Source organism: Coturnix japonica, chromosome 1, assembly GCF_001577835.2.
Source record: "Coturnix japonica isolate 7356 chromosome 1, Coturnix japonica 2.1, whole genome shotgun sequence".
Lineage (NCBI taxonomy): Eukaryota > Metazoa > Chordata > Aves > Galliformes > Phasianidae > Coturnix > Coturnix japonica.
The window spans coordinates 18,858,090-18,870,353 of NC_029516.1; the positions used below are offsets into that span (position 1 = coordinate 18,858,090).

A 12,264-nucleotide genomic window follows, 5' to 3' on the forward strand; every position below is an offset into this window, starting at 1 on the left:
TTTTTCTGTTACATTCAGGTTGGTGTTTTTTCATCCAGAATTATCAAGTAATTAACTCTGCCTGCTTAGAAGGAAAGTCTTCATGGATTCACTGCTTCTTGTCACCAGAACTTGAGTGTGGAGTATCATGTTTGCAGCTTTTTCAACTACCTTCAGGCCATTCTGTGATTCTGTGATTCTGTGTAATTGGAACAGATTTTCAATACATACAGGTCTAGGGAAGAACTGGAAGAGGAGGAAAAATCTAATTGATTTTCCTTACGTTCTCATGCATGATGTGGTAATGTCAGAAATGTACAGTCTGCTATCAGACAGAGGCTGTGTCTGCCTTTGACAGCACCCTGCTTGCCTCACAGGAGAATTTCTTCTGAGGCATTTTCTAGGTCCCTGACATCTGTTCTGCTCACTGGAATTAGAACTTCCATATCTTCACATATTTCTGTAATGTCTTTTGGAGGGTTTCCATAGACTTGCCTTTCTGATTCCTTGGCCTAGTGACCAGTAACATATAATTCATCTTAAAAAATTAAATATACATTTGAAGGCATCTGAGGATGTCCTGCCAGGTGGGACTGGGTCCCAGAAATGTTCTGGCTACTAAACTTCAGCTTTTTCAGGAAATGGTTGATGTGTGATGAGGCTTACAGTGAGTTACACTGAGCCAGGTGAGGTATATCTCCTAATTCTAGGAATGAAGACAAAGCAAGCGTGTACCTTGACCTCTTCCCTTTCCATGATAATAGGGCCAAGTGCATAAATGATAAGATAAATTAGTGGGTAAATTGGTTCTGAATGGCGTGGTGGTGGTCCCATCGTGGAACGCGCTTGAACTGAAAACCCTGACATCATGTTTTTTGGTGCAAAGACAGTGCCTTTTCCTAGTATCTCCCATGGTTGATCCATAGTGTAGTGCTGGATCCTACCCAGAGAAGAAGATAATATGGCCCCTGTAGTTACATTTAGCTTAATCTTTCAGTTTTTAATTTAGAAAATTCATTTGTTAGTGCTAGTTTTCTAGCAAGTCTGCTCACCATTTTCCAAATACACGTTATCTTCTTCTGACACCCACATCCACATACTTGACTATTTAATGGTTTACAGTTAGCATGCCATCTTGTGACTGCAGAACCCTTGAGAGCTAAAATGAATATTTATCATTTTAAAATCAACACAAGTTTAACCATCAAAATGATGTAATTACTACGTTTACCTTTCATTTAACTTTTTTTCCTTAGTGGAATCAGTGTAAGAACAAAAGCAAGGAAAAATCTTATTGATCCATCATACTGACAATATCTTCAAAATCTAAGTTTTTCTTTGGTGATATCCTATTTCCCACCTGTGTTTTACAGAGCACCTGTAAGCAAGTCTAACCTAGCATGGAAAAATTTAGAGTGCATTTTTTTTTTCTCATAGTGGGGGAAACGACTCAACATATTACTGTAGATTGGTGGCTGGTTATGTCTTGGTTTTAAAAACACAAGAGTTGTTGCCTGTGGTGCTGAGTGGCTGGACTGAGCCATGGATCACGAATGGGCAGCGAATGCATTGAGTCCAATTTCCAGCTCTCAGCTCTGCTCTCCTTCCTTGCATGGTTCCCTGGCCCCAGGTGCTGGATATCGCACTGAATAGCTGTTAGACAGAAGGCAAATAGATATTTATCATCATGTTGTTGATAGTAACTGCTTAATTCTGCACATCAAGCTCTGGGATGACTGAGTAATGCCTTAGTTTTACAGATCTGAGAATAATGATACAGATTGTGTGCTATTTTATTTTCTTTGGAAGAGGTGAAGAAACACCATTCATCAGTGTTATCTTAATGTTTTTAAACTGTTTGAGAAACCCTCAATTTCGTCTTCTATGTCATATTTAAAAGATACAGGAATGGTTACAATCACCAGTCCATGTTCCTACTAAAACTAAGTGAAATGAGTACGTCTGGCTGATTTCCTTAGTCTCAATAATACCTTCTAGTGCAGATCTCTCTGAAGCCTATTCATAATCCTTTTCACTGGCTGGGTTTGAATACAGCTTTTCTTTTCAGTAAGCAAACAATTAGCTTTCATTTCCTCATACAAATGTCAGGCAAGTTTTAATTTTAACTAAGGGAAATTTGGAGCAATGTAGTTCTGTAAGTAGATCTCTGGAGATTGAAGGATACCAAACATTTGGAAACAGATCTTTGGCTTCTTGACTGCAACCACCTTTTAATTGGTGGAAGTTATAGTACATGAATACACACTCCTAGAAAGGTGCATATAGAAGCCAGCAATAGGAACAAGCAGTCATCTTGCCAAATCATTGAAAAAAGCTGACAGTGTGAAACACGTAGGCACGATTTGTTTTTATGATTCACAGCCATAAATCCTCCATTGACACTTGGTGCCTGAACTGTCTGTCCTTTGACACCTGTGAAACAAATGGTAAATATACTGCTATCGCATACAAGGCACCTGTTCTCAAACCTTCTTTAAACTTAATTTGGGAAGATCTTTATTTGTTCACCTGTAACCTAAATACTGGATTTAGAACCTGTCCTCAGTACCTTTGCTAGCTATTTTGGAGCTAGCTTTAATTATTCCTTATACAGTCTTCTGGCTCCTATGAATCCTATTCCTAGACGCTCTGCTCTCTCTGAGTCTGGGCATCTAGCCCAGGCTGTAAATTTCAAAGGCAGCAGGGTGCTGAGAGGTTAGGTGCTGTAATGTTTTAAGTACCTTTGTGGATCTAGCATTTCTTCATTACCTGAAAACTGATACTCTATTATTTGTTTAAGCAACAGCTGGGTATGCAATATATAGATATGGGCATATGCAAAATTTTTTGTATGCCTGAGGTAGCTTACACAATTAATTATAAGTGCAGCAACAAGGCTGAAGTACATTTTATTTTGTTCCTATTAGTACTTAACGCGTTCTTCATCGGGAGAAGCTGAAATGCATGGTACTGTCATCATTGAACTTGCTGCTGCGATGATGGAATTGTATTTCTTCTACACCATTTTGATTGAAAATAGCTATTTTTGAGATGCTGCGGTTTTTCATCACTTGATATACATTTCACGCACCTTGTAGATGGCAGCATGCAGTACATTACATATACACATTTTGGAATATTTGCATTTGAATTTCATGTGGAGAAAATGTTCTTTTTGTGTGAGTGTGTGTGTGCGTGTTTTTGTTTTTTTTTTTTTTTTTGTTTTTTTTTCCTAAGGGCCACTATATGAACAGAAATTGTTGAAAAATATACTCTTAAAATTTATGAGGTAACAAATTGATGCTTTATATTATTTTTTAGGATCCATTTTGCTTCTTGTGCCTGACTGACTTTGGGGACTGTTAAGATCTTAGCACTGTTTTTCTGTTTTTCATTTACAGGATGTTTGCTACATATTTTTCTTGCCTTTCATTTTCATATTTCATTGGCAGGCTGGAAGCCCCGTTACTTGAGAAAGAAGTTGCAGTAAAGAACTTTTGAGTGTCTGTCACCTTAATATCAGTTTAGAAAGTTTACTAAAGCTTTTCATAGTACAATGAAGAGAAATAAATATCATTTCTGAGTTTGTGTTCATTTGTTAATTAACAATTTAGAATTTTTGATGATAACCAATGCCTCTTAAAAAATTAACTTAATTATGAGTTTTAACAGTTTGAAGTATCTATTCAATCATAGTTTAACACTTCAAATTCTGTATTTGATTATGTAATCAGAGTATTGCTAATCTTATATTCTCAGCTGAAAAAGCAGAAGTGTATTATAGTTCTTAACTCTAAAGAGCCATACTCTGAACATATGATGACAGTCAAACTGCAGGTCTGTGCTTAAATGCAATCCTGTGGCAAGTTTGGCTTCTCAACTGTGGCAAATCAGAGTAGTTCTGATTGATTAGTTGCTGATACATGGCTCAGCACTCAAGGATCTGGCTCAGGATGTTTTAGTTTCTATAAAAAATAAAATAATAGTTAAATGTAATCTTTAATGCAATATTAAGTGAATATGTTTGTAAAAGGTATTCTTCAAAATGCATAAATAAGGTAACTTTTGTCTGGCTGTGTTGCTTTTATCAGGTGAGCAATTTGCTTTCTTTGCCTGCCTGTTCAACAATCCTTCCCCCCGCCCTTCTCTCCTCTCTTACTCTTTCCTCTTTCCCCCCCCCCTTTTTTTTTAGTAGCTCATCTGCATGCGTTCTGGCCACATAGACCACAATTAATCCTTTTTTTTTTGTCCTTTTAATTTCTTTCAGGAGGTGTTTGCATTGCTCAGTCACTCAAAATTCCTCGGGAACCAAGACCAGGAGAATTTGAAAAGATCATCAAACGCTTATTAGAAACTCCAAATGCTCGAGCGGTGATCATGTTTGCGAATGAAGATGATATTAGGTGACTGTTTCTTAATTTTGTTTGTTGAATACGTTCTCTCTTCACAAATGTGTACAATTGACTGGAGAAGAGTAGAGCAGAAAGGGGGGAATTAAATTTAAAAAAGATGGTGGGAAATTTGGTGATAAGTAATTCAGTTGCAGTTAGACATTGCTCTTTTCCTTTTTATCATGGAGAACTGGAAACAGAATAATCTAGGTTGGGAAATACCCTTAAGATCATCAAATCCAACCATTAGCTTAACACTACCGAATTCCATCAGTAAACCATGTAACTTATCACCATATCCATAGTGCTAAGTACCTCCAAGGATGGCAACTCCTCCACTTCCCTGGACAGCCTGTTGCAATGCTTAACTTTCTGTGAATTAATTTTTCCTTGTGTCCCATCTAACCCTCCCCTAGTGCAGTTTGGGGCTTTTTTCTCATGTCCTATCTCTTCTCACCTGAGAAAAGAGGCAAACACTCTCCTTGTTTCAACCTCCTTTCAAATAGTTCTGGAGAGTTATGAGGTCTTCCCTCAGCCTCCTTTTCTCCAGACTAAACAGTCCTAGTTCTCTTAGCAGCTCCTCATAAATCTTGCTTCATTGCTTTTCTCTGAATGTGTTGGAGCGAATCAATAATATTGCGGTAAGGGGCCCTAAACTGGACACAGTATTTAAGTTGTCTCACCAATGGCACATGTGAGTCTCTCACTTCTCTAGTCCTTCCGGCCACACTATTTCTACTACAGGCCAGAATGCTATCAGCCACCTGAGCACACTGTTGGCTCACATTCTCCTGGCTGCTGACCTGCACCTGGAGGTCCTTTTCTAATGGGCAACTTTTGAGCCACTGTTCCCTGAGCCCATAGTGCAGCATGTAGTAGTTCCGAGTGCAGCAACTGACACTTAACCTTGTTGAATGCCAGACAAGTGGATACAGCCCATTGATCCAGCCTATCCAGATCCCTCCACAGAGCCTTCCTGCCCCTAAGCAGATCAGCAGTCCTGCCTAACATAGTGATGTCTGCAAACCTAGTAAGAGTACTCCTGATTCCCTCATCAGGTTAATTAATGAAGATATTAAACAAAACTGGTCTCAGTACAGTGCAGGTGGAACCCTGGGGAACATCACTTAGTACTGACCTCCAATCAGATTTAACTCCATTGACAACAATCCATTTGGCATGGCTTTCTAGTATTATTATTATTTATTTATTTTTTTTACCCAGTGAACCATGTTAACCTATTCCAGGTTCCTAACTAAAAGTACAGCTGTAATAGATTGTTTGGCATCTGAAAAGGAAGAAACCAGTGAGAATGCTAGAAAAATAATTTCAGTACACTCATTGTCAAGCATATTTGAGACTGCCCAAATCAGAGCCTATTTGGTTTGTATGAGCTTACTAATGGGATTCTAAAATTCTTTGTACATTGTTTATTTAATTAGGCATTTGTTTATTTATTTACAGGCGAATACTGGAAGCAGCCAAAAAAGCTAATCAGTCTGGACATTTCCTTTGGATTGGCTCAGATAGTTGGGGGTCAAAAATTTCACCAGTTCAGCATCAGGAAGAAATTGCAGAAGGAGCAGTAACCATCCTGCCTAAAAGAACATCTATAGATGGTAGGAATGCAATGGGACAAAACCCAGTTCTACAGTAATGTTCAAACACCCTGTCTCTTTTAAAGATATGCACTAAACAACAACAACAAAAAACCACCACAAAACATGTCTTCTTGGAGCTCAGGGAAAGATATGCAAATTAATATTTTTAGTTGACTCTGCCGGTATTCATTTAGTGCCTCTGATGACTTCACATGGGATTAAGTCCTTGAATTCAATATACATCTCTCTAATTGGGATTTGGTAACACAAAGATTTCTAGATCTTGATTTTTCTATTTATTAGGTGCTTAGTCCAGTTAAGAACTTAAATTCTGCAGCGTTCAGCTTTTAACTTTCCACTTCCTTGCCCTCAAAGTAGACTACAATCTTAGGTACCTAATTCTCTTATCAGGGCAGTTGTACAGTTATATGTCTCCAAGCACTGAGAAGACTACTAAAAGAAAACTGAGCTGAGCACAAGGCTGCCTGAAATCTGTCTGTTCTCTGGACCTGTGCAAAACTTCAACCAAGTGAAGTTTCCATTCCCTCAGGGATAGAGCCTGGAGGGATTTTTTTGTTAAAAAAGATAAGTGATTATTTTGTTAAGGAACTGAGGAAGTGTTTATTTCAATGGCTTTTGTTTACTTTTAATATAGCTCAAAGCCAAGGAGATGCTGAATCTGCAATTATGAAATCTTATAATGGTTTAATAACAGCAGCACATGAGGAGGAGAGTTTCTTAACCATAGTCTGGTGATTCTTAATGCAAAAAAAGAAAAACAACAGATGGATGTTAATACATTGGTTCATTCTCATGGGAGGAGATGAGTCTAGGATCCGCTTTCCTCTCCTAAACTTTTTATAAATTTTTCTGTAAGAAGTCACTGTATTAACAAAGTTTATGATGTGGAGTATGAGACACTTTTCTGGCAAGTGGAGATTGTGTCTTTGTATCGCCTGCGGGGATAACGGCCATAGTAAGACCTGGACATAAGTGCTCTAAGCTGGGAAATGATTAGAAAAATGTCGCTATTGATCCATTTTGCAGAATTTACCCTGTTGGAAATATTTATGAAGAACTTAATCCTATTGGTGTGTTTGTCATAATTTTATTAATTCTCCTGGACTGATGGAGTAATGCTGGTGCAGAATCTGATCAGATTTAAGGGGGATTCTTTAGTTTCCCAGCTTGGTTTGCAATTTATGTGACTTGGAAGACTTCAGGTTCAACGGAGAGGTACTCCGTGATTTTAGGTGGCTGTGAAGACAAATCTGTTTGAATCTTGGCATTTGAGTCAGTTTGTCTAATTTCTTGTAGGTAGCTAATTCTTTATTTGGGTCATCTGTTGTATTAAAAATTAAGTTCCCCTTAATTGTCTGCATGGTATTATTTTTTACTATAGAATTCTGCTGTAGATTTAGATATGCTGTAATTACTGTAGGTATTTTAAAAATATATTTTTCTACATCAAATATGGAGTAGTAATAAATATACTATTATTTATTCCTTAGATGTGCATGTAAAATATAATTCTAAATAGTACCTACAGTTTCTTCTTGCTATGAAATTCATACAAAATCCATTATAATCTTTAAATGACTATCTGTATGCTGTTTGATATTTTAATGCCTTTTTTCTCATTCTTAAATGTAGGATTCGATAGATATTTTCGGAGCCGAACACTTGCTAACAATCGAAGAAACGTATGGTTTGCAGAATTTTGGGAGGAGAACTTTGGATGCAAGTTAGGATCCCATGGAAAAAGAAATAGCAACATCAAGAAATGCACAGGTAACTGTGATAGTAAAACATTATTTATGAGTTGTTTATTGGAGTGCTGGAAATGAACAACTTCCTCTTAGCCTCTGTTGTGTCTCCTTTCAGTTCTCTTATACAAACTTGTACTGCAAAAAAAAGTATGACATTTTTCCTCAAAGAAATGTTTCATGGGTAATATTTGAGAAAGTTCATAGTTAATTTGTGCAAATCCAGTGATGGTAGAGATTTTCTTAAAGACCTATGACTACGGTTCAGTTCCATTCCTGTTCTCAGTGACCTTTTCTCTCACCCCATGTATAGCTGTCTACATGCATTTTGTAGAGAACAGGTACATCACAACAATTTTCATATTGTTATCCCAGAAAAACATAGAGAGTAAATTAAATTACTTTTTGAACTACTGAGGTCTTGATAGTAGGTCAAGTCATGAACTCCTTATTTAGTTTACAAACTGTGCATGAGGATGGAGTAAAAATCAAATCAGTATGTCCTTAAAACTTGTCCTTACGTGAAAAGAACAGGATTCTGTATTGTTTTATAAAGCTGAATATCTCTATGAATTTTAAACAAAATTTGTATGTAACTGGCACTGGTGTTCTCAAACATGCTTGCTCAGATGTTGTATTAAGACACAGTGATCATATAATAGGATAATAGGGCAGTCACATTAGTAGCTCTGAGTCTCATCTCACCTCTGGAAGGTTACCTTTAGTCTTCTGTGACTACTACTGTTTATGTTAATTATATATGTATATTTCTGGCATCATTTGCTTAATTACTACTATTGCTACCACTACTGGTAGGGAACTCTATCATAACCTAGTAGTACTAGCCATACCCAGTTTTCTGAACCGTGTGTGTAAGTTATCTATGTACCTTAACTTTTGATGCAGTATTTTCTTTCACCAAATATATATATATATATGTATTTATATATATATATTTTTTTTTTCATGTGGAATGTGAATGTTTTTGTTTGCTTGCTGTTCCAGCTTTTCTGTCTGAGAGATGGTGCAGTCACACAGCCTTTTTTATGGGACTGCTACTCCAAACTTTCTCAAAACACATGCTTTGTGTCAGCACCCCAGTTTTTCTAGGACATTCAGACACACTGTGCAGTCTCCAAGGACATGCACCACAAGTCTCACTGCCCCCAAACCATCAGATTTATGTATTTGTCCTGTAACACTGACTTATAGACTTACTGCTACACAGTGCACAGATACATCACACTGAGATGTGAGAACCATGCACATGCTCACTCTTTTCAACAGTGATACCTTGTCCTCTGCCTTTTGCCATGAACTCTACTAAAACAACTACAACAACAACAACAAAGAATTAAAAACCGTGCCTCACTGAGTAAATGATAGCTCACTACTCTAATCTTCTACTCTTCTGTCTTGATTTGTGTAGAAGTCATGGTTGTGTAGCTACCCATGGCTGGAAAGAGATAATTTTCCTTTTATTATTTTAAGAGGAAAATAGATTTTGTTTTGACAATCTGTAGTGTATAGACTGTGGTTTGGGAAACTCTAAATGTTGACACAGATGGGCTCTGACTTGATGCAGCTCATATCTGTCAAATTTGAGCACTAAGTGAAAAGTAGCATATAAAATACACAGTCCATATCATAATAGTAAAAAACCAAACTTGGCAAAACCAAAACCATCAGTTTACTGTTTAACACTATCCCTGCTGAAATCAGAGCATCCTAATTTTCCCGTCTTTTGTCTGGGAAATGCTGATAAAAGGATCTTCATCTTTCACCCTCCAGCCAAATTTGTGTATATCTGTAGCAGTGGATAAATATGAAAGAAACCTGAGATCTTAAGATGCAGAAATGAGTTTTATTAGGCATAAATACAGCTGTTGGTTGTCCTTGGTAGGTTTCTGGACTTTGGTCGGTTTCTGGACTATATAGCTCTTACAAAATGTGCAAAAGTACAAATACAAAGATTTGAAAATGAAGCAAAGATATCACAGAGTACTCTTTTAAAAAAACTGCACTGAACTGTGAATCTGACAATGTTCAGTGTCACCCCTTCAGAGAACCAAAGCTCAGTGACTGAAATTGAAAACAGCAATTGTGATTGAGATTTAAGGGAGTGTGGTAAGAATTAAATGAAATGTACTTCCATTAACCTCAAAGAACATCCATATTTGATTCCACTCTAGCTGAAAATTCTGAATAAGTCCTCTTTACATATATTAGTGTATGCATATATAGACATTACTTTGTGTTTATATACATAAACACATGGAAAGCTGACATTAAATAAAGTTGCTTACTGTACTATTTTAACATGGGCAATGGGAGTCTCAAATTCCAATCTGACATAATGAAATATAGTTCTAGTGAGGTTTGTTTCCCCACAGCATTCCTTTAAGGCATGTATTTATCACATTGTTTTCAGTCATTGAACAGTAAAGTGTGGTCCTTTAATAAAACATCAACAAAAATCTTAATTAAAAAAAATCCTTCATGCACATCCTTTTACAGTTACAGTAGTCTCTCCTTCTGTTTTGTATGGTTAGCATTTTAACTGCTCTGCAAACCTAATCAGCATTTAACTGTCTATAATAACTGACTGCGCTGCTAAAAATAAAGATGGAAGAAGATTTTCCAAAAGCATGTGGAGACCTGTGCAAATTAGTCTAATTTCAGTTTGCTCTATCAAACTGAGCTATTAATTTCAGTGAAAAATTCTCAGCACAGTGTAAGAGATATTTATCTGGAAACTTTACAAATCCATTATTTGTTTTCTCTTACATAACCTATTTAAAATATAATTGTACACCTACAGTATCAGTAGAAGCAGATTTAGTCATGTTTATATGTTCATATATATATACAACCCTATTCTGAGGAGCGTATAGAACTAATATAAAATTTCAGCATCGGGCTGTGCATCTTCTAAAGGTGAAGTGCATTGCTCTCTATTTAATTTGGGCAGTTTCATTCTGAAAAAATCTCTCCTAAGTAAGCTTTTTTTTTCTTCAGTGAGATTCATTAAAAGTTTAAAAAATTAGCACAGGTACAATATAGATGTTACGGAATTTACAAGTCAACATTTTTTAGTTGTACCACAATTCTCAAAAGGTGCTAAGGTTTAAGAGGGACTGTTTTAAACACAGAAGGAGTTGCGTGCTCTTCTAATTTCTGCAGGTTGTGTGTGGTGACCGGTACCTATAGGTAGAAATACCAGCTGTTACTTTCTCTTCCTTTGCCTATTGCCATTTTCTTCAATCTGATGTGAAATGCCGCTTGTGAATGTAGCTTATAAATCCTTTGCAAAAGGAATTTTGACTTTTTATTTGTGTTTATAAAATGTCTAATGCTATTTTGTCTAAGTACAGCAGTACGAAGTAAAGATTTCATTAGCCAGATTGTGCTTCTGATGTAATAAGCAAGAGCTAAGATGGTTGTTAAAGCTTTGTGATCCATCACATAATTTGGATGGGTGAGACTTTTCATGTTAATTGTTTATTGCTTTCTTTTTGACTTTAACTCAAAATTATGAAAATTTGATCAAAATAAACACATTTGGTCCTCTTGCAGAGGACTGGTTCCAGCCCTTACTCCTGAAAATACAGAATTTCAGAAGATTCAAGTAGTATTTAATCCCAGTAGCAGCTAATGTGCAAAAATATTACTCAGTATGTCTGAAGGCCATCACATCAGGGGACCTGACATATGCTGGACATTCATTAATTTAATTTCTTTGTTTCACTTGCTGTTATCCATTTTGTTATTTCACCATATAGTACTTTCAAATCTCTTTATAATGTATCCAGTGGATAGTCACTTCTCAATCTAGCTGTCAAACCTTAGATTCAACTACAAGCCATGTCAGTTAAAAAAGCTGCTTATTCTAGTATGAAAAAGAAATTGTTGATGTACTCCCCAAACACCTTTGTTTCTCTATCATTTTATTCATAAATAGGAATTCAAGTCTTGAATTCTGTTGGGAAATGAATCAATTGTGGATTTAGAATGTTTTATAAATTTATGAGTCATATCCACTCCACCGTAGTTTAGTGTATGTTGCCATATGAAATTTGATACAATTGCTGCCAAGTTGGAACACTTGCAGTGTGAATATGTACGTGCGCACACAAGTTTATGTATGTTCATTAGTGACTAAAAGGTCCAGAAATTCTAATTCCAGCTCAAACCTCTGCAAAAACAGCCTCAGAAAACCAGCAAATGATGTTACTAATGATATAGCTTAGATCTAACACATGTAAGAATGTCATCTGTATGAAATCACTGTTCCTGGGAGGCAGCTTTTACTCTGTCATTTCCAGTACCTACTCAACTTCTTTGAAAAGATTCTAATAAAATGGAGAAGTCAATCCTTAAAATGTTAAATGTTGGGTTCCATTCTTCACCTGTTTGTTCTTCTTCTCTGCCACAAACAAGTTCTTTCTGTGAATGGGAAGATGGGCTCTGTACAAACCTGACTCCCATATATCCTTCTTCAGGTAGGAAGGATATCTCTTGTTTTCC

At 36.5% G+C, this 12,264-nt stretch overlaps 1 protein-coding gene across 2 annotated transcripts in view; it reads left to right on the forward strand.

The window, feature by feature from the left end:
* GRM8 (glutamate metabotropic receptor 8) overlaps positions 1–12,264 on the forward strand; it is a 314,741-nt gene that overhangs the window by 145,037 nt on the left and 157,440 nt on the right. For both annotated transcript variants that reach the window (XM_032442703.1, XM_015852739.2), the window contains exons 3-5: positions 4,247–4,382; positions 5,835–5,989; positions 7,625–7,762. In XM_032442703.1, the coding sequence (XP_032298594.1) occupies positions 4,247–4,382; positions 5,835–5,989; positions 7,625–7,762 (429 nt within the window). The remainder of the gene's footprint in view (positions 1–4,246; positions 4,383–5,834; positions 5,990–7,624; positions 7,763–12,264) is intronic.